Here is a 23,729-nt window from a genome sequence, read left to right as displayed (position 1 = left end):
CCAAGTCAAAAAAGAAGTCTGAAGATTGTATAGGATGCAGTATTATACCCTCTAGGGGCACTCATCCCCAAGTACAGTGACTTAAGCCCACAGCAGTTTAATTCTCTAAGGATTAGGCTGCAGTGAACTACGGACAGTTTGTCTAGGCTAAGAGTGTCCTTTTACCTCATGCAAATTAATTTCCTAGTTTTAAATAATTTGGACTTTCCTAGGGGTTCCTGTGCAGACAGATGTACAGAGCTGTCCTCAGCAGTGTTGACAAGTTGGTATTTCTGTGTGTGACTGTCCCTCAAGACCATACCCAGTTGTTTCATGTCTGTGCTGTGAGAGCTTGCTCCTTCCTGAGTGATGCTCATCCACAAACCACAAGAGGATTTTCTTCATTTTCTGTGATTTCATCACAGTTTAAGCTGAAAGTGGGCCAAATGGTGAACTAATTGGTTTCTTCCTTAATTACAGATTCTGTCATTATCCTCTCAAAATTAGTGTTACTTCTCCATTGCTCTCAACACTAAGGTAGATAATTCAAAATAGCTAGTTGTTACGAATTCTCATGTCTTTAATTGCTGTTTCTGTCATTGCTAAATTTTGTCTGATTACTTTCTTGCAAACAGTTTTTAAAAGCTATATGCCATCCTGGGGGTTAGGCAGAGCGCCAGTTGAAGACAAAAAATACCAAGATTCCGCAGCTTTACATTCTATTTCTATTACAAAATATTGTAAAATATGGAGAACTGTATGGAGATAACATGGATATGGGTGTCAATGATTGACATAAACCTTCTTTTCTGTAAAAAATAAAAGAGAAAACCGCTAACTATTGTTCAGTCAGCTTGATGCACTCAAAATCAAGTATTTTAATTTCTTCTCAGAATTATCAGCTTCACTAAATGAAATCCAGTTTTGAACATAAGTTTAAATCTATTTCAGAACAGTATTGTTGACATAACTTACTTTTGGCTATTTTAGAAATCATATTTGGTGTGGATTATGGGGCTAGCATGTACCATTATTAAGCAGATGTATAAGAGTGCTGGTCCAGCACAAAAGGAGCAAGAGATGACCTTCAGAATTCATGCATTTAGTGGATAAACTAAACCTTATGCAATGTCCCTCTTTTGGTCATAGGTCTATATGCTTTTCCGCCTTCCACCAACCCCCCAGACTTTTAATATAACTAAAAGCAATTTATTCAAAAGCATGTACATGAGCTTAAGGCCTAACTTTGAACCCAATTTAAAAACTACTAAATGTGTAGGGCTTACCCCTTTATGTTCCTTTAGCAGCCTTTTTTTATATAGAGAAAGTGAAGATATGTATTTTAAGGCTCATAGATGGCAGGAAATAACCATGGTAGACCTCAAAGGCCGTGCTGATTTAATTGTTGAATTTTGTAAAAATTTTATTTTTAAAGATGACAGGCAATTTTATAAGCAATTTTTAATTGAACACTTACGTGCACAAAGTACCTGGAACAGTATGAGCATGCTGAGTGTATTGTGGCTTGTTGACTGCACAGTAAATAATAATCAAATAATGCCAAATAAAGAGAAGAAGCCAACCAAGATGTAGTAAACAAATAAAAATTGAGTAATAACTGTAATTTCCAATACCTTATCCATGTATGGTTGCCAAATAAGGAAAAAATGCATGGGAAAGCAAAGGCTTAGATCTCCAAGGAAGCCCAGGAGAGACATATTACTTCCATTTATAACACAAAATCAACTGAAAACTTGTAATTGACAGAGAGGGAGTGAGTTTATATCCCTTGAGGTGCCTAGGATCAGCAACAGGCAAATGGTGTAAACATAATAAATCACAGAACAAGTTGTTTAATATGAATTTTTTTTAAAATAAGAATACAATTTTGTAAAGTACAATAAATATCAAATGAGATATTGGCTGTGGGGCACTGGTAAAGAAACACCCTGCTCCTTTCTTAAGAGTGTCGATGAAAATATATGTTGAATGGGAAATTAGGTTTCCAGGAGTGCTTATTCATAGGCTGGTGAAGGATCCAATTAAACTGGAATACACTTTGCATGGCTTTCATAATCATAATGACTGATTTCAATGAGTTTACTCTTGACTTAACCCAATATAGTAGGAACGAAATCAAGCTGCTTATTTTCCTGCTGTGTATCCAGATCTGTCCATCCCCTCTCAATGTTTTGAATAATGTTTTTTTTAATTGAATAATACTTTGAGCTAAGGAAAACAAGTAGGTCAATAAATACTAGAACCAATAAAGCCTGGCTTCCCACACTTTTGTGGATGTCTGAGTTTGATATAGGGCTGAAAATGTAATTTAATCTTTTTCTTACCATTCCTGAGTTGATACCTATTTTGATCTACAGCCTCTTCCTCAGCCCTGTGATCACTCTCTTCATCCAGGTGCTATGTAGAAATGAAATCATGGTTTAGTTTCCAGTCTTTCCCATTTAGCAAGACTATATAGTCTTTACTCTCAAAGAGGTCGTAGTCCCCTTCAGACTCTTTGGGCATACTTTTTCTTTTCTACCTTTTTAAAAATTTTTATTTTTTTCTATTTGAAGTCACTGATAGATATTGAATAGTGCCAGACCATAGCCAGAATGGTGCACAGATGCCACCTCCCTGCTGCACAGTTCTTACTCAACAAGCCCTCTCAATTCAACAGCAAACCACTGACACCTACATCTTGGTATTTGTGTTGTAAGATGGGAGAAGAGCTGTACAGAATATTTTGTTGTTGACTGTATGAATATTCTCTGGCTGGTGTATGAGACTCGTGGCACATCTCAGAAGTCTTTCTCAAGTCAAGCTAGATCAGAGGGTTTTACTTCCCAATGCATCAGCTGCCCTATCTTTTCTTGGCAAATCTTTGTTGGCCTTCCTTATAAATTAATCACACCTATCCTGTTATGTAGGAAGGAACTTCTAGTGAAAGTCATTGTTTCATCTGAGAAGACATGCTGCAACTCCAGAAGGGTAGATAGCTGTTTTCAACAAGCAATATTTCCAAATCTCACAAAAGTTTAACTCTTGAGAAAAGTCCTGAGACTGTTAATTGTTCATACAAACTGCTCCTGCAAAATCATGTTAATGGCAGGAGTTTAAATATTGATAGAAGAGAATTGAATGCAATTATGATAAGTCATTTCATTTGATGCCCTTTTTGCATTAGCCAGTCCATAAATATTTTAATAATTTCATTTATTGAATGTTTTTTTCATTTGCACAATCTTACCTTGTGTTAAATTGGTCCTGTTGGCTTAGCACTTTCCTGGGTGCATATTCATACTCAACTGTGAGGGTTATGGAAATGTGTACTCTTCCTTTCATGACTGCATCCAAATGTATGCACTTTCAAATTAAACCTGTGCAAAAAGGGATGATCTCCATTTTGTAGGGGCAGTGTAAATGCTACAAGATATTTTAACATGAAGGCAGGTCAATCAAGCTATAATCGTCTCTAATTAGCTCTTGCAGAAGCTGTAATCTTTTTATAAACTTTCAGCTGAACGGCATTTGGGTGAAAAATTATTTCTTGCCTGAAAAAACATTAAAAATTCATTTCCTTTGATTCTGTAGGATATGAATGAGACAAGCACATGGTCTTGCACAGGAAAGGGGTTTTGCCAATTAAAATTGGACACACACAGCTCAGAGTTGTGTTTAGGAAAAAACAAATTCTGATACAGTTTTGCCAAATCTCTTGGTTTATCTTTTGAAGTGTGGTTTTCCTTGCAAATGACCATAATGACTGGTAGTGAGGGCTACTTTGCTATATCATGTAGAGATTTTTTTAAATTGGATTTTTATATTTAAAACAAAAAAAGTTTTGCCATCTGGTGAGCCCTACTGCTAAATTATCCTTTCATAAACCATTTTGTATTCCTTTCACCTTTTTCTTCTGCTGGAAGAGATAGGGATTTAGTGAAAAAGGGTTTGTTTTGCCCTTTGTTTGGTTTTTGCTACTTTATGGTGGTATATAAGATTTATTTTTCTCAGTCATTGGCTCTCTGGTTATGTAATACAGTATTGTATATAATACAATATTGTAAAATACAATAATAAAGTAAACTGATCTTTGAAGAAAAAAACATTAAAAACCCTACCAAACATCTTTACTTCTTTTTTATTACCAACTAGAATTGTCATTTGCTTGGATCTTCAATGAATATCCATCATTTGTACAAGAGGACAGTCGGAGATTTGTGTCTCAAGAGACTGGTCACCTCTACATAGCCAAAGTTGAGCCATCGGATGTAGGAAATTACACCTGCGTTGTAACCAGCACTGTGACCAACAGCCAAGTTCTTGGGTCGCCAACTCCTCTAGTGCTGCGCACGGATGGTATGACTTCCCTTCTGCACTGGGAATAAATAACATATCTAGTCATCAGTGATTTTTTTATTTTTTTTGTCTTTTACAGTGTAACTCTTCAAGCATTCTCAGATATTGACTGCTTTATAAGGAGATACTGTTTTGTGTTGCATGCTCCTCTTCCTCCACTAAGTCTGACAGCGATTTCACTGGCAGGTCTTTACGCTTCACTTTATAAGTGGAGTGCAAGAGAAATAAATTTGATTTTGATTTTAATATGATGTAACACTAAAGAGAAGAAAGGCTTTACTTATTAAGAATTACATTTTTCAATTGTCTCATATAGGTGTGATGGGAGAATATGAACCAAAAATAGAAGTTCAGTTTCCTGAGACACTTCCCGCGGCTAAAGGGTCAACTGTGAAGCTAGAATGCTTTGCACTAGGAAAGTAAGTTTTTGACTTCACCCATACTGAAAGTTGAAGCACATTAGAGTTCATATGCACAAGAGATGTGGAGCTCTGGCAGTTGTTTTGGTGGTGTTTTCTAAAGACCCTGTTTTGAACATCACAATTACTGCTTTGGAATAAGAGGGTAAAGGGTCTTGGAATAACTTTTTATTTTGTTTAGAAGTAAAATATAGGAATTTACATTACATTTCAAATTATCTTGAAGAGGATATGCAGTTTTGCATACGTCCTTTGACCTAGCTCTGCTTTCTCTGTGTAGAAGGAAATGTTGAAGTCTGAGAATTTTGCCTAGCTTTACTGCTAAATGTACTTGATGCTTTCATAATACTGTTCTTCCTTTATATCTGAAATACTCAGATTAAAATGCATTCCTCTTCTGAATGATATTTCACACACAATTGATATCTTTTCTATTTCAGAAATTATCTGATAATGCGTTTATGTTTCTGAAAATGTATTTACTTACCACTTTGTGGTTTATTTGCAGACAGCTTTGTTCATAATTTATAAGTGCCAGATTGATAACTTAATTGCAAGCTATTGCTTTGGCTCCCCAGCTAGGTGAATGAAAGTTATAAAGTTGGAGAATGAATGGCTGTTGTAGGATGGGAATTTCAGAAGCCTTGCCTTGATTCCCCTTCCATGGAACTCACTGGTAAATCTCATATGTTGTCAGGGCAGGCCAGTGGTGATTTGCAAGAAATTTTACAGTCATTGGACATTCACACAGATATTAATGAAAAATATGGTACCACAAATTACAGAGTATGAAACAGAACTGTACGTGCAAATCAGTTGCCATAGTGTCTGCCCACCTGTCATATACAATATGAATACTTCTTTTAAACACGAGCTTTTAGTCGCTTCTGAGTTTTATTGTAGATTAGCTTAAGTTTCTAATTTTGACAATCAAGTGCTTTAACCTAAGGTGTTTAAAATCCCATTATTTTCTTTTTAGCCCTGTGCCTCAGATTAATTGGAGAAGAACCGATGGTCTGCCATTTCCAAGTAAAATAAAGCTGAGGAAGTCCAATGGCATGATTGAAATACCTAATTTCCAGCAGGAGGATGCAGGACTTTATGAATGTATTACTGAAAACTCAAGAGGAAAAAACATTGCAAGAGGACGTCTCACTTACTATGGTAGGAAACTTGCTTTCTCCTTCTCTCTTACCCTTCTTTCTACATGAAATATAAACTATAGGGTACTTCGGGGTTTATAGCTTCTACAATACCATCAAGCATTTGTGCTTAAAATTCCGTGACATCTTAACTACTCACAGAGAATGAGAACTTCTGCACTAGGTTTTTGCACAACACTTGTAGTAAATGGCCAGGCTCAAAAGGGTTGCTAAGAGTAGTTTAGAAAGCGCTTGTGCTTATTTTACAATGATGGAAAGACTTTTTTCTAAAAAATTCTTATTGGTGCATTGGTGAAACCTTGAATTTTCAATCAATTGGATTAATTTAGGGGTTCATTTAGGCCTCACATTTACAGGAAATATAAATTTTATCTTGCTTTAGGAAAAGATTACTGGTAGATATTGTCAATCCTTTGCTTTCAAAATGGCCAATTTTATTTTAAAATGAGCACGTAAATGAGAGAATATAATCCAGCATAGGAAAGGAAATAATATGAAATTTAATAGCTGAAAACAGGCAGTCTTTTGTGCATTTAAGGCTGTAGAGTGAAATGAGTATCAGCAGAGTACATTGGTGGTGTTTTAAAGCTAGAGTGATTTGCCACAAAGTGGTAATTGACAATTTTTGTTAAAGCCAGATCTCAGCAAATATAATTTTCTTTAGGTAAATGGCAATTTAAAGTGTTTCACATTGTGCTTTAGAATGCTGTTCCTCATATAGGAATATTTGAGCAAAGATTTTTTTTTTTTTTAATTATATAAAAAACCATAGACTGTGTAGCTACTTTGCAACTTCAAGCAAGTGTTCTTTCTGTTTACTACTTCTGTACGGGAAGCTGCTGTTTACTAGAACACAAGGAATGCTGCAATGTAGATTTTAGTCAATGAAGATTTTAATTTAAGGCACAACAGATTTTACAAGAAGGAAGGAAAAGGGACATCTCCCCTCTGCCTCCAACCTCCCAATAAATAGCTACACTGAATCAACGCCCCATCATTGGAAATGTTCAAGGTTAGGTTAGACAGGCAACTCTGAGCAACCTGAATTTTTCATCTACTAGTTGTAATTACAACTTTTTGGGAAATACTATGAATAACATAGGGTAAAAAGTCTAGGATGCTTCATCTGCCCATGTCATCTGTCATTCCAAACCTGGCAGTATGCATTTGATTTTATAAAGTGACTTATTTTATACTTCAAAGTTTCAGACAAGTTGTGCTTCATATATCAGTTTGGCTCAATATTCCTACTCCAGTTTTAAATCAAGGCAGTTTTAAGACACGTTAATGTAAACTATATACAAAATAGAGTAGATTTGTTCATTATTCTTGTAATATAATTACGACAGTGGGCAATCTCGAGATATTTAACCTGCTTCTCAAGTTTTGTTTTGCTCGTTAAAGGGCACAGAACTGAAACAAAGGATGTTGCTAATCAATAAAAGCAAGTTCGAGTTTTGTGGCAAGTAAATCAGTGTGAACGTTTTCATTAAAAATCCAGAAAGGGATTCGAACCCTCAGATAGAGTTCATATTCCAATATAAATGTCTACCCATATTAGATTCATTCCTAATATGGATGTTTAGACTAAAAAGAATAATGAGACCTGTAATGGCATTAATGGCACTCCAACTGTTTCATTTCATTTGTTCTGCTTAATGAAACCCATTCTGCAGAATTAAGTAGACCTAAGTAATCTTTCTCTTTTTTTGCTACTTGCTTTGCTGTCACAAATAGAATGCCAACAAGTCTTTCTCCAGGATAGGATTATTTTAACACTTTTTGATACTTTGAAGAGTTTTCATTCTGTTGTGGATTAATAATGTTCTATAACTGAAGATCTTACCTTCTGATGACTTGCCACTACATCTGATATCAAAGCCAGAAATCAAGAAATCTAACCATATGTCTGCCACTCAGTCTTCCAATAAAAGATCAATATTTAAGGAAGTTGTTCTAAAAGCAGATGAGAGTAATTGGGGGAAATTAATGCAATATACTTGAGACTTAGAATAAAAAACATCCATCTGCCAGAAAGTACCAGCTCTGGTGAAGATGACTCAAATCTGTGTGGTAATGTTAGTGGATGTTGGCTGCTGTTAAAACGTTTTATTGGTAGAAGTCTAAGATGTGTCTGCTAATCATATGCAGAAAAATATACACATTACAAATGGACAAATTCCTTTGTGCTTCAACAGTGAAAACGTTTATTTTTCTCTTCTCAAAAGAACAGAGCATGTTGCTGGCTTACCCAAGAAAGAGTATAAGAGGAATTAGGGTTAATATTTTCCAGGTTGTCTTAGTGAAACAATGTGAAAAATAAATCTCTTCGGGGGTGAAAAAATAGACAAAAGTTTTCCATTTGACTGAAAAATAGAAGGTTTTCCTTTCTTGGCAGATCTTAAAAATTCTTTGTAATTTAAGCATAAAGTAGTCCTAAACAAAAGCTTGAAACATTCCATTGCTTTGCCATGAAGGGGTTTGTGTACCTTAATTGTATCCATAGTCGTTTTCTCAAGAATGCTTATAAATTTGGTTTAGAAATTCTGTGCACATCTGTAACTCTCTTCATGAAAAATAAAATGAGTCTGTGCTTTCTAATTTCATTGTGGGTTTTAAATATGTCTTAACCTATAGTTGAAGTCAATAATTAATATAGATACTCTAAAATAGGTATTTTGGGTTCTTTCATAATATTGCTAACAGACTATGAATCTTCCTTTTTTCTCATGAAAAACTCTATCAAGAAAAGCCCAACATCAAATGTTCATTTTTTGGTCCTTTGTACACTTGCAACATTTGTTTAATGCCAGTTTTCTCCTCAGGGGAGTTCAGAATATGCTAAAAATAGGACAAGATTATCTAACTTTGATTTAATATAAAACCTGAATATATAAATAATTTACTTTCATTATATTAGTATGTTCATTTGTCATCACTATTAGCCTTTTCCAGAAAGACGTAATAGAAGAAGAATCAATACATGGAGACATTTCATGGCATGGAAAAGTGAGGAGAGATAAAACAATTAAATTTTTGTATTTTAAGATGCAATTAAACATGTAACATGGTAGAGATACATAAAGTAATTAATTTAATGTATAATTAAAGAAAATACATTCTTAATTAGCATATGCTGATTTATTGCAGCTCATGCTTGATAGTACCAAGGTAGAATGTTTAACAGGGAGAAAAAATTCTGCAGTTGTCCTCCGTTTGCTCTGCATTGGTGGTCTGTAATAGCAAAGGCAAATCCCCCAGTAATACATAAACTTTACATAATTTTTTAGTATATCAAAAATAACTTTTGTATTTTTGTTAATTATACTGAAACTACAATATTCATGCATGTGGAAGAACCTCACTGTTTAAAGTTTTTGTCTGATATCCTGACTATCTTGTTCATGGAGATATCTTCAAAGCATTAACTACAAGGCTATAAATTAATAAATAATATCAAGAAGTTTCTGAGTTGGATCAGCCTGGAGTTTAATTGACAATGCTGTCTAATAATTCAGTTGCCTTGTTACACAGACAAATTGTTCATCTTTTTTATATACTAAAACTTTCCCCAGTGATGTAGCGATTACCTGTTGCTTGAGAACATTTTTATTTGTGAATGGAAGTCAAATAATAGACATTTTCAGGGATACGTTAGATGATTCTCTAGGCCCAATTGTTTTACCAGAAAAATGTTTTTCATGTGTACAGTCACTTGGCATTTTGAGATTAAATAAGGTTCATCACTGCTGTAGGCATCAGTATGAGTGTCATAGCCTGACTTTCAGATACACTCCCTAGAAAAGTGAAGGTTACATTTTCAGGTTGTTTTTTTCCCCAGTATGCTTCATAGCTGCTTTCTCTTGAACTATAGAAAGTTTCTTTTGACTCTAATTTATTGCCCAACTGCTGAAAGTATCCAAAGGTATTTTCAAAGGAGATTTCTAGCCCAGCTTTCATACTGTAAATTTCAAAGTAAAGATATGTGTATAAGCAGACTGCATCTTATGTGCAAGCCCCACTTAGGGACTGTTCTGGAAGACCTTCCCGTTATCTTCTGCCTCCAAGCAGGCATGGCAGACCTTGTACTCTCTGGGAGAGCACGATGCCTAGACAAAAGTCATGGGCCTGAAGCTCTGCCTTTCCTTCATGCTGTTCCTATGGCTTACAGAATTAAAAGGAGATTTTCACTGGAATCTCCTATTTTGAAGGAAATTTTATACAAAAGTACATATTGACATGCATCATGCATGGTACTCCACAAATCATTTACAAATTAGATCTCAGCACAACTTCTGAAGTGTCAACTTCTTCAGCTGTTGCTTCCAAGAACTTGGTTGGAGTCACTCACTGCAGGTAATCTTCATTCACAGCAACCCCCAGAACAGTCATCTCAAAGGGTTTCTTAAAAGTCTAAAAAAATGGTTCTTTCTTTCCTTACGGCATGCAGGGATGCCCTAGAGTGTAATGAAACAACAGTTGTTTTCTTCAGGAAGACCTGCCTGGCCTAATTAGCTCTAAGAAAAGGGTGATTGTATCCACCAAAAAAAAAAAAAAAAAAAAAAAAAAAAGACTGAGTCTTCTCACTAGGATAAATTTTATGGATTATACAATTGTATCACTTTTTGCCTGTGGGACCATGAGTACTGGAAGGAATATTTTAGGCAAAAGCAACTAAAGGAAAATACAGGCTGGTGCTTTTCCAGGTGACTGATGATGAGGCTGACAGCTAACCTTCTTTAGAAAATCAGTTACCTGCAAGTATTTAATCCTAAGGGAACTTTATATGAATCTTTCATGAAGATTGCACAGCAAGTTCCTAAGAATTCTTAATACTATCACACAATATGGATTCCTGTCACAGTCTCAAACTACAAACTCTATTAAAATTAACTTCCAACCTCTCAACTTACAGGACATCATCTTTTTTTTTTTTTTGTCTGAATGAAGATACGTTGCCTGCTTGCCTGTTCCTTGCTTAAGGAGAAGGGAGAGGGGTCTGCTCAGAGTTAAGTTATACACCAAGCCAGTGCAGTAGCTCTATGAGAGAATGAGGCTTTGTTACCAAGTCATTAGTCTTCCTTCAGGAGCACAGATGTGGAAGTGGTGGTGGAACCAGATGTTCTAAGCAGGTAACATGCCTAACAGTGACTAGACCTCAAGAGGAATAAAGCTGTATATTCAGAATCATTTAGATACAGTTAGGCAGAGCTCAATAAAAAGAGAAATGCTGGGCTTGGAAAGTCATGCTTATGTTTTGAGTGGGTATGTAGACCTGCTGGTACATGACCTTCTGTCTGCACTTTTCTCAGCTGCTGCAACATGGACCCTCTTTATTTTGGCCAAGATTCAGAGTATTCAGTGGAATATTCCCAGCTGGAATTGCCCCTGTCTAGCTGCCTTTTCAATTTTGAACTGGTTAGTTGAATTGTTCTTTTTCAAAGAGTTCCTAATACTTTTACAGCCTTTTTATTAAAGACTTTGAGATGTGGCAGATTGAAAAGGGTATTTTTCTTTCTGCTGGATTTCTTCGTCAGTAATTTGAGGAGAAAAAGAGCCTTGCTCAAGAAAATCACTGAAGTCTACATCAATACTTTCTTGTGAAGGAACAAGCACTATAAATTTCTCGCATTGTGGCTCAGGAAGCTCTGTTCTGTTCATTTCTGGTTGGAGCAATTGTCTTGCTCCCACACTTTCCAAGACAAGCCAGTTTTATCATGGAGACTTGGGAGACCCTCCTGTGGAGATTGTCTGACATGCAGAGTCCTGAAAGAAAGATTTGTGGTGTAGACAATGTTTTCCTTATTAATGGAATTTAATCAAAGATCTTGAACTTGAAAATAGACGATACTTAACCTACTTTCAAGCAGCGATAGGCAGCAGATGTGAAATATTGCACATGTATGGATCCATCAGTGATTCAAGCATCGTTGTTTGTTGCATAAATATTTAGGTCAGGAAGCACACTGACATGGAGTCCTGAGTTTTTATGCACTTGACACATGGGGGCAAATACACCAAAAGACAGTATGAAGTAAAGCAGTAGCTCTTTCTTGAACTTAGTGTTGTAATATTAACCTTCAAGATTTAACTAAAATTAGTATCAGTAAGATAGTACTTGTCTGACGTGGACATGAGGTTATTCTGTCTTTTAGAGCTGACCTTGATAAAGAGAGCGTAAAAAAGATATCATCCCCCAAATCAGTGAAGGGTGTTAACTCTCATGGGGTGTAAGGGATGTGCAAAATGAAAGAAGTAACAGAGGGTTTCATGGTCAGCAAATACTGGTTGAATTCCAAAACCTCCTAAATTGATATCTCAATTAATACATTATTTTAGTAAGTTCTTCTCTGAGAAGTTAATCCTATGTATACATAAATTATAAATTAAATATATATAATGTATGTCTGTATGCCCGTCTACATATGTATATATGTAGGCATGTCTACATATATACATAGATACATATATACATAGATACATATATAGTTATATATATTGTATATATACATAAATTATAAATTAAAATCATTGTTATAAAAGTATGGTACTCTACGTGGTCCTGTTGAGATCTTATTGCTGCATTGCAGAATATGTGATGGAGGGAAAACGTGTATGCTGGAAAAGAACGAATCTTTTTAAATGAAGTTAATACCAACCCTCATCCAAACGTTGGTTTGCTGGTCTTGTGCCTATGGCAGTGGAACAGGTTCACGTCTCTGCTGTGCCGCAGACTTCTCTTGTGGCCATAGGCGAGTCATTAATTTCCCTGGTCTGAATTAATTCCTGGTGTGAGTCCATTGTAGTAGGAGGTTCAGCAGGAATTAATCTGGCCTTCTATGCTTCCAAAGCTCATCTGTTAAACAATAATATTTTCCTGTATCACCAGGGACTTTTTTTTCCCCTATTTTTTTTTTTTATGTGAGATTTTTAATTTGTTACCTTTTAAGGTAAACAAATTAACTCTGGAAAATTCTTTTGCCCTTAGCTATATATTTGCAACCAAGTTTCATCCTACTTTTTATCTGTTTTCTCCATATGCAATATCCAGAATTTATCTTTTTCTGAGAGAAACATATACTGACATTATAAACTCTCTGGTAAATTGAATAAATTCAAAGAAAGTTCACATGAATTAGCTACAAAAAAATTGTTGTTCTGTTGTGTGAAATAGCACTAAAGGAATAAACTACTGTTGTCTTTCATACAGTGATGTTTATTTGCCAAGGGAGCTCTTTTTTTAACCCTATGAAAGCTGTAACAAATGTTTTAAACTCTATCTTCACAGTTTTAATTGTGGTTTTAGGTAATTCTGAAGGATGTATAGTATTAATACATCAAAACTTCATTTTAAAATTAGTGATTTTTATGGACTTTCTTAAAGCTGTATTCTGGTTTGCATCACCCAAATGCTGTGCTAAGACTAATGCTTTCAAAAACAGTCTCTCATATCCAACTATTCATCCAATTAAGTGCTGACTAGCATTAGAAAACAATTTTAATGGTATTTAGAACTAAGGCTGACATACCATTATGGTTTTTTTAGGAGTTAAAGGATTCTCTTTAGTATTAATTTGATGATTTAACTACCTCAATTATTTAATTCCAGTATCATCACTAATTTCTTTATCTTACGTTTATCTCAATTTCAAGTTGTGTTGTTTAATCATTAGTGATTTTAATACTGGTTTCAGCAGTTCAGCTTTAGTGATCTGTAATCCTCATTTTCCTTTGGTTTACTGCTTGTAATAAAAATTTATAAAAGGAACGGTGAGCAATTTGTTTCATTAGGTGACTTGAAGCAGAACCAGTGAGAACCTCTGTTGGTACAAACCAGTCTATGCAGAGAACTGATGAGTGCCTTGCAAATTAACCCTTTGATTCTCACGTGGAACAATAACTTGTTAGGGTCTTTGTTGTTGATACTGTTGTCTCTGCAGCAAAACCTCACTGGATCCAGACTATAAAAGATACTGAAGTTGCTGTAGAGGACACCTTATACTGGGATTGCAGAGCAAGTGGGAAGCCCAAACCATCATATAGGTGGCTGAAGAATGGAGACCAGCTGTCAATAGAGGTAACATTATGTTTTGAAAATACGATGCTATGTGAAATTAGCAGTGCTTTGTATAAGTATGAGAATGCACAAAAGTGCATATAATTAATCAAGAGAAGTATTTGATACTAGTTTTTGTATGTTTGTCAAGAGCATCCAGATGGAAACTTCAAAATCTGCAATACTAGAAACACAAAGACAAATTATGTTGTACAAAAAATATCCCAGCTAAAAGCAGATTCTAAAGCAATGATAGAACCATAGAAATAAGTATGTAAGGAAAGTCTAGAAAAGAAAGTTTAATTAAAAAGTTATACATTAAGAACCATAAATGAGGGATAGAGAACTCTGAATGGTTTTGTTATACTTGCTATTAGCATTTCATTGAAGGTAATAAAACATATTCAAGCTTCTTGTCAAAAAAGACAAAAATCCTAAAAATTCATAGGGTCACTATTACTTGATGCAAAGAGGAAATATAAACAGAAATATGACACAGGTATTTGCTTTAATACAGTTGTTGAAGTAAATTAATGAAAAGTACTGCATTTGGTGACAGGGAAAAGAAGTTGTTCTTAGAAGGTGAGGTACTTGATCTCCCAGATCAGAAATGCAGAAAAGCATCTGATACCCACATTGATTTTAAATCTTCCTGCTTCATTGAGAAAGCTGCCCAGTTCAGGTTATCAGGAATATAAACTGTGGGCACTAGCCCATCACAGGAAAGCATTTTGCCCTTGGCCAGCGTGTTGTGCTCAACGTTGGGACTCACAGTTGAAGAAGAAAGAGCGACTGCTCAAGTGCATTCAGTGGATGGCTATGAAAAATGATCTAAGCACTGGAAAACATTTCTTACCATTGAGAGTGTTACAGTTATATGCTCACTAAAAGGAATGGTAGTGTTTTGCGGACAGGTTAAATGAGGGAGTACAAAATCTCATCTCGGTGATTTAAGAGCATTGTTACTGTATCATACAAAGTCACTGAGGTAATGTGCTTTTTTACCACAGTAAGTACAAAAATACCTTTCTTCATTCAATCTTCCCATTTTTCCACTTTTGAGTGTTGGTGTCCAGCCTTTTGGCATGGTGTCAGGGCGTAAGAGTGACTTACTCTGGAAATATTTAAAGACTGTAAACTATAGGCCTAACTTTCTCAAAGCCGGCGCTGAGGAGACATCAGGAGTTCTCTGTGTATAGTGATCAGTTGTCTAAAGCTCCTTGACTGCAATAATCCTTCTTCATGCTGGGTCTCCTCCACAAAAATCTGCTGTGGTTGTTCCGCTTAGCTCCCCTTCTCCATAAACAAATCTTTTGTAAGGAAGAATAAGAGCAGCTTGGGATGCTAGTGAGAGGATCAAGACATGAAGACCCAGGCTTGTTCCTCTTTGGGATTGTTTTGTCCTTTGTCTAACTGGCTGAGCACCTTGCAATAAACTGGGAGGGGACCTGTCAAGGAAGATGCTGAGCTGAGCTGTCCAGGCTGCCCGTATTTAGCCAGAGTCATCCTGCACTGGGGCCAACTGCAAGTACATGCCTTTAGGAAAAGGCAGAGAGTGAGTGTCATTGCATTAGGGCTGGTAAGCCATGTCCAGATCCAAAGAAAAAATAGAAAATATTTTAAAGCAAATTGTTCTTTTGTCAGTTATTGTTTCTCTGACTTTACCCAAAGGAGAAGCTTCTTTGGTTTTGTCTTTGTCACTGGTTCCTCTTCTCACCAGTTCCTGCAGCTCCATCCTCAAAATAGTCAGTTCCTATTTGAGTTCATATAGCTTTCCAATAATAAGCAAGATGAGAAGATCCCTGTACTTCAGTAGCTTTGTTGGCTCTAAGGCACTTAAATATGTATCTTCCGTTTAATGACTGTTGGAATTTTTTCTGCATAGTATTACAGAGAGCTCATTAGCAAATGGCATGTGTGAAATCTCTAAATGGTATGAAATGCCAGTGCCATCTGTATAGTTTGGATACTCTGGTCTGTCATGAGGAGCCTAGTACAATTTTGTCCCTATTTCTGGGGAAATACAAGGGTATTTGAGATTGCAAAGCCTCTGTGAAACTGAGCAAGTTTGAAGCATTGATTCCATATGCTGTGTTGCCAAGTCTTACTTGATCACTGTCGCCATACTATGATGCGGTCATGGAGCTTATTTTAGAACTGTTCTCATGACTATGCTGTTGCGTTTACCTCATTTATTGTACTTATGCTGTCCTATTTATATTTCTTACTTATTTTAAATTTTTCACAGGAAATATATCATCAATAAAGATATTTTTCTTAATATTCAGGGAAGGATCCAAATTGAAAATGGTGCACTTACAATATCAAATCTAAATCTGACAGATTCTGGCAGATACCAGTGCATAGCTGAAAATAAACATGGTGTCATCTATTCGAGTGCAGAGCTCAGGGTTGTAGGTAAGATTTTCCTTTTTCACTAAAACACAAACCTCATTTTCCCTCTCCTCACACCCTCCACCTGGCTTATATTCTACCTCATCACAATCTCAAATTTAACTCACACAGATGCTATCACTAAAATAAACATTTTTGTTGACCTAATATCTTTTTATCGGCAGTGTCAAGGAGTTTGACTCATCTGCATCCAGAGGATTTGCAGTCCAATCATTCACTGCTTTAAAACAGAACACAGCTAAATTATTCATTGGGGGAAAAGCAGAGATGGGGGTTTGGACACAGGCCCAAAGATTAAAACCGCTCATGTGCTCTGGAGGCAGCACTGGCTCCACACATCAGTCAGCTGCACTCACCTTCTGCACAGAAGTTCCAGTGCTCCCAGGGGAACTGTGTCATTTAAAAGCAATAGGCTGCTCTTCTGTGCAACCTTTCTTGATTGAGGGGACAAGGGATTGTCAGTCAGTCATTCAGACGGCGTGTCCTTGATTCTAAAGTAGTGACAACCGTTTGTTTGAGGGAAACACTGAACTTGTGACTGCCTTATGCACTCATATTCTCGTGCTTTTTCTACCTACAGCGTAGACTGATTGCAAAACTAAGCATCTAAGAGCAGTATGTTTTGGGGACGTGAGTTACTTCCTTTCTGTTGTTAAGGTTACAGTCGAGCAGCAAACTGCTTCCTCAGCCTTGATCTCCTAATACAATGAATTTCCTTTTGAAGTTTAGTGCTAGTATGGGTAGAAGCCATGTGCCTTTTCTTAACTGTTAATGAAAACTATTACCCATTCAGAGTGAGCTGTGCTGTAATTTAATGTCATCTAACATATCTGATCTGACCTACATTCTCACACGAAACTAGAAGCCAACCAGTTCCTTGAGTTTTAATGAGACTGCTGGTGTTGACTGCCCTCCCTGGACTTAGACAAATCCTGTATGCTCACAGTCACCAAAGCGTAAAGTTAGGCACATGTGCTTAACGCTCGTTGGGTTCGCTCAGCTTCAGCTCAGATGAAGTGGGTGTGATCTTCTGTGCACGTTTCATTAGGTGATATATTCTACGAAACTGAGACCTTCACTTTTGTACCAGTATAAAGAGGAGAAATGCATAATTGTCCAGTGGAAGATCTGTTTAATTGTGTTTGGAATGTGAGAAGCGTCATCTAAGTGCTAAATAGTAGTATCGTTAATATAATGAAAGGTACTTTATTTCACTATTACTATCCCTTCTGTTTTAGCTTCTGCTCCAGATTTTTCCAAGAATCCAATGAAGAAACTGATCCAGGTTCAAATAGGCAGGACAGTTGATTTTGAATGCAAGCCCAAAGCTTCCCCTAAGGCCAAATGTTCCTGGAAGAAGGGAGGTGAGCAGCTACACGAAAATGAAAGGTATCAAGTTACATTGGTTTATTTGTTTTAATATTACAGAAAGCTTGTTTATGTCTTTTATGCAGTGGTATCATCTGTAGATGCAAGTATTTGTAAAATTTCTCTGAAGTCTGTCTAGCTGGGGGGGCGTTTGGTTGTTTTTTAATTGTTGTATCTGAGCACTGAGAGTGCATGCACATTGCTCTCTTTAAGGTCAAGGGTCAGATTTTATTTTCAGGTTAATGTAGAGTTTGGTCCAATTTAGAGAGAACTGGGTACTGATAGAAAACTGGAAAGCAAAGCCTATAAAACAGTACTGAAAGCCTTCAACAAAATACTCTGAAAATGCTGGCTGATGAGGCATATTAGCCATGGTGATTATGTGGGTGAGAGAGGAAAGGAAAAAGTTAATAATTGGGAGGTCCAGAATAACAGATGAAAACAAGAAAAGAAAATTAAAATACGCTTCCCTGTTCTTTTCAAGCAACCATGAATTTTATCTACCAATGATAACATATGTCACCATTGCTTTAGTGTTTACATGAGTGAATGTGTTTTGGTGTTAGTAATTCTCAGAGGAGAGCTTGTGATTCACCTATATCCCTGGCTATTGACTTCCAACAACATGTAAACATTTTTTCCAGCGATAACTGTTAAAGCATTATTGAATTAGTCATAAACTAAAATTGCACAAGTCTACTGACTAAATTGTATAATCACGCTGTAGAGAAGTGTACCTCTCTCTGCTCTGGACCAGCCATTTGCTTTGCACCTCTCCAGCATTGGGGATCACTGCCTTTACAAGCTTTCTGTTTTACATTTCAATATTTGTATAGACTGAGAGTTTCAGGTGATAAACTGAGACAGGGAAAGAACTCCGTGGATGCAAGGATAGTTAAGATAGTTACATATCTGATTTAGCATGAAAACTAGGCAGTTTTGGTGCTTAGGATGTTCCAGCTGCAGCACTTCAGCACTCAATACAGTCTGTAAAAATTTGGAGGAGCAGAATAACTATTTGGTTTAGTCTACCCTGAAGTCAGCCTTTTTGCAGCACCCTTTCTGGGCTGAGTTAGATACAGACTGTAGTCACAGCAACAGCCACAGAAAGTCATAGGGTTTGCCTGGGAGCAGTGAGGACAGGATGATGGGAGGTGTTCCTCTTGCAGTGTTCTGGTATCACCCTGTATATAGCAGGATAATTCAGGGATATCGCTGAAGAGTCCTAAAGTCCAGACATGAGACTGAGGAACCTGAACGTTTCTGTTTCCTCCTCCGAGAGGAGGATTGCCATGGCAGTGTGTTGTGATTTCATGAATGTATCTCTGCTCCTCTAGGACTTTGTGTTAAGTTGTACAAAGCTTAGCCTATCATGGGGAAGCTATTTCTGAAACAGGTGGAGTTTTTCTACTTTTATTCCTGTAAAACACCACATTGTGATTTTGTTTTTAAATTTCTAAGCACAGAAGATGCTACCAGATAGGTCAAAACTTTCAGAGGTCTCAAGTGAGACCAGTATTTGCTCCATCATAAGGCTAGAGCTTTCTCCTTGTACCCAAAAGGTCTGCACACTTGCTGTTGTCTTGATCTGTGCAGCCCTGGCTCTTTCTTCAGAGGGACCACAATAGTTTTCATGTGTTCTAGTGTTAAGTGTTGTCAAATGTGGCAATTTGGCAGAAGATTAGGCATCTGCCTTTATAGAGCTTTACACTGGTACCACAGGCTCAGTATCTGGCTGCGCGCCTGTCAGCAAGCAAGCAAGAGCTCATTCAGAATAACACTAGTTGTTTTTTCTTTCAGTGTGAAATCTCCCATTGTCCTATAGTATCACATTGATAACTAAGTCTGTAACACAGGGCCACAACGATCTCTAAAACTCCTGTGAAATCTGTTGCCTTTTGATGATTCATTTGTTCTCTCATTTGTTCATATTTTTATGATCACTTTCGTAAAGCATGTATGTAAATGCATAGCACTTGATATTCTCCATTTAGGGAATATCCTAGGTTTTGTTCCCATACCATTTCCATAAAAAGGTAGGCAGGAAGAGTGGTTTCCTTCCTGTGCCTGCCCATCTCTTGTTGGAGCTGCCCATCATCAGCCTTCAGATAACCTGTGTAGGTTTGATTCATGATACTCAAAGCTGCCAGGCTTGCCTGGACCTTGCAGGGCTCCACACAGTGTCCCAGAGGAGAGCATTCCAGCCACCACTTGTGCCTTGCTTTGTGAGTATCCGTCTGGATAGGCATCAGATCTGGTTTTAATGGTTGCTTGGGATTGCCCTTCAAAAGCACTACCCACCAGTTTCATTTGTGGTGATGGTACCAGGCAAAAGAAAGTAATGTTCAGTTTCTGAAAATGGTTGATCATACATGATGCTGCCTGCTTAGATTTATGACCATAAATTACAGCTTTTAGTTCTGCAAAGTGCAGGTATTTCCAAAATATGGCCCAAAGTGTCTCCTGCTATATTTTGACAGCACACTGTAAATGGCTTATAGAGGAAACATAATAACAAGCCAGTAATCCTGAATTAATCTAAATGAAGTATGCTCACCTTCAGAGAAAAGCAGAAATGGGATTCTTTGCAGAAAGCACTGGAGTTCATTACTGTCTGCTATGAATAATTGCGATTCATGAATTTCTTGCAGTTCTACAATTCTTGCAATTCAGGAAAGTGTTTCCAATTAGCAGTACATTTTTCAACCATTAACTGCATTTCTAATGGAGAAGTCAGTTGGGGGGAGGAGGAGGAGGAGGTGCCCTTTCTAATTGGAGAAAAAGGGAGGAATGAGTTCCCAGAAGGGGTAATGCTGGCCACAGCGGTCCAGCATGCCCTTTACCTAGGAGAGGTAGGGGAGGCAGAATGAGCTTAATTACGTTTGGAGCGCAGACCTACGGTAGGGTTCAGGCTCACAGAGTGCTCCTTAAAGAGAGACAGACAGAAATTAAGTGTGAGATGGAGACTGAGATGCTTCTCTCTTATCACTGCCATTTGCTTGTAAAAAGCAAGCAGGGTCTTCAGAGAGTTCAGCAAGTTGTTTTGTCTCCATAAGCCAGTTCCTATAAGGGAACAGCTCTTGCACTGTATTTCACATGATTAAATACATGTATAGTTTCCCAAATCTGTTTGCTCTTGAGTAGTTAAAACCATACTCCTGTTGATTTTGGTAGGTCTGCTTGTGTTATAGTGGAGTTATTTCAGTGTTGGCAGAGAACAGGGACAGTGTAATGTTTTGTGTTTCATGTAAACGTAGACAAATGTTGGAGTGAGTCCTCTTCTGAGGACGTGTTAGTACACTCTGCCAGCACTCTGGTATAGATACTGTGGTTAGATCACACTAGTTTGGACTGTACCCAAACTAGGAAGGCCTTCTGGAAGGCTTAGAGGCCAAACATGGCTTAACATGAGGGTAGAACTAGTTCTTAATGTCAGCTGTAAAAGTGAAAATGTCACACAAGATGCAGCAACATGGATTGAGTCGGTATGCTTTAAGAAAATTCCCATTTGAATAATAAAAATTAAGCACAAATCCTCCATTACTTCAGTGTAGTCATAGTAATTTTCTGGGAGAGAACTTGTGTTTTGCTGGAGGTACAGACCACGTTACTTTAGTAAAGCCTGGAAGATTTTTGTTTTGATGGTACTGCTGCTTGTATTCTTTAATGTATTTTTAAATGGTGCTGCGTTTTCAGTATGTAGAAGATTTGGATAATGACTCAGTAAATTTTAATTAAATGAGCTGAATATGGTGTGTCTTGTGGACGGAAGAAAATGTCATTCAAAATGGATTCATGAGCTCTGGACTAAGAAATCACTCAACATCGAAGAATACAATCTTATTTCTTGTTAGTTTTGCAAAATATGTGATTTTTTTTTTTTTTTTTAGAATATCTTGAATATCAAGAAAACTAGACAGTAAAGAGCAGTGGAATAGACAGAAAAGTGAAAGCATAGGGGTCACTGTAAAATATGCAGAAAGAAAGACAGAAAATGGGAATTAAATTAATTGGATGTTGAAGGAAAATACGCTGCCCACCAGAATGCAGTTTTGGACCTTTGAAATAAATAATTTTGGGTAATGTAATGAGCATAACAATCTGGAATTATCTCTTGTCTTTAATGACTATCAGATCAGGTACTGAGGATACCTGAATATGGCAGAGGTAATTTTTCACTTGATATTATGGTTATAGTGTACACCACCACTCTGGGAACAGCTTGTACTCAGGCTGTTCTTGCCAGCCATCTCATACTATAAGTCCTTTAAAAAATGTCTCTAAAGTATATTTTATCTGCAGTTGTTAAGCCCACAACTAGGTTTCTATTCCAAATTAATCTAGAACACCTTCTACTGATAGCAGGCCATAACCCTCAGTGTCTCCAGGGAGCACAGAGGATGCGAACTGGAGCTGTCTTCATGTTGCTGCTTCTGTGTTGAAAAGCTGGTCTGAGACACCTCCACCTCCAGGTGGAGGTTAAATACACTTGATATTAGTTTAACTCATCAAAACCAGAAGACATACCAAAATATGCTGCAACCTAGATGACCCCTTTAAATGTTTTATGTATGTATGTGATTTTTAATTGAAATATATAGCACTAGGCAGCAGCTGCATTTGGCTGTAGTGGGTCCTGTGCTCCTGCCTCAAATATGTGACTGGAAACAGATTCGTACAAGGGATTTTGAGATGATGTGGAGCAGTGGTTCACCTGTAAACAAATCCGCCTTTATTCCTAGATGTTTCTAGAGTTACTAAGACTAGAAAAAGACAAAAAGATGCTACAAACTTTAACTTCACTAAAAGATATTCCAGTGCAGTTCTCGTAAAAATCTCCAGTTTCAGCATCTTTAACTGTGGTGAAGTGATGTCTAATTAAGGGGGAAAGAAAAGAGGAGAAATAATTCCTGATAAAATGTTGCATGATTCTTAGAAGTATCTGTTACTAGTTTTATCTTCCCTGTGGTTTGAATTAAGTATTTTTATTTCATTTTGCCTTACAGTTTGAAATGCTGTTGTGGGAAGTAATGCAGTTACTTACCAGTACTTCAATAGGAGCTGTTATTTTGCTGACTTCCTTGTTAATTAATCTGGTTTAATTTAGTTGGAATTTGATTGATATATAAAAAGGCAGTTTTGACCCACTTTTCCACTGTTCCTTTGTACTGAAGTGTTATGAACTGAAAAGCAGCATATTTATGTTTATTATCATATCAATAAGGATCTAAGAGTTGCTTTTTCTGCTGAATAACCTGACAAAAAAGGCAGTGATTACTTAGTTCGATTATGTCTGATATTTTAGTAATAAAGTATTGTCACAGGAAGATGAGGAAATCTGCGTTCATTAACAGTTTTGTTCATGACAGTAAGTTTCAGGTGGCAGCCTTGTGGTCTTGGATCCTGAGGCATGTTCTGGCTTGGAGTCGTGTATATGGTTGTACTGCACCAGCATTTCAATTTAGCAGGATTTTGGTCACTAAGGTCGAACTATGCAAACCTCTAGCTAATGCTGTGCCAGTTTTCTGAGCAAATCCGTATGGGGTAAGTGAATGCAGAATAGCTTGAATATTCTTACACTACAGATACTGAAGTTGACAGATCTCAGATTGGCATCCTGGAGCACCACTTGCCCTCTAGTCCCAGATGATACTTGTTTCCATGTCTGAAAATATGAAAATTTGGTGCAGTCTGCAACAATAATAAAATAATTTAACGGTATGAGAAGTACATGTGCTTATTTCACAGTTGGATTTCTCCATGGTTGGTTATGACTAAGGTAACTAATAACAAATTATGATGTCATGTGTAAAACCTGACAGACTGGGCAGAATTGATGGAGACTGTAACATCCACTGACATCATCTCTCTGGAAGATCTGTAATGGCAAATTCATGCTCTTGGTTTTTGGGTGGGACAGGAAGACTCTCACAGTTTTACCAACATGGGCCTCTCAAGTCAGGAACTGTG

At 36.9% G+C, this 23,729-nt stretch overlaps 1 protein-coding gene across 3 annotated transcripts in view; it reads left to right on the top strand.

The window, feature by feature from the left end:
• The window catches only part of CNTN3 (contactin 3), an 82,476-nt gene that overhangs the window by 37,235 nt on the left and 21,512 nt on the right, over positions 1 to 23,729 (top strand). For all 3 annotated transcript variants that reach the window (XM_026857432.1, XM_026857433.1, XM_026857431.1), the window contains exons 3-8: positions 4,135 to 4,338; positions 4,655 to 4,757; positions 5,737 to 5,921; positions 13,861 to 13,997; positions 16,265 to 16,394; positions 17,630 to 17,780. In XM_026857432.1, the coding sequence (XP_026713233.1) occupies positions 4,135 to 4,338; positions 4,655 to 4,757; positions 5,737 to 5,921; positions 13,861 to 13,997; positions 16,265 to 16,394; positions 17,630 to 17,780 (910 nt within the window). The remainder of the gene's footprint in view (positions 1 to 4,134; positions 4,339 to 4,654; positions 4,758 to 5,736; positions 5,922 to 13,860; positions 13,998 to 16,264; positions 16,395 to 17,629; positions 17,781 to 23,729) is intronic.

The sequence above is a fragment of the Athene cunicularia genome (assembly GCF_003259725.1).
Source record: "Athene cunicularia isolate RWA chromosome 12 unlocalized genomic scaffold, athCun1 chr12_part1, whole genome shotgun sequence".
Taxonomy (NCBI): domain Eukaryota; kingdom Metazoa; phylum Chordata; class Aves; order Strigiformes; family Strigidae; genus Athene; species Athene cunicularia.
The sequence above is the reverse complement of the archived record's forward strand: the minus strand, read 5'-3'. Positions and strand labels throughout refer to the sequence as shown.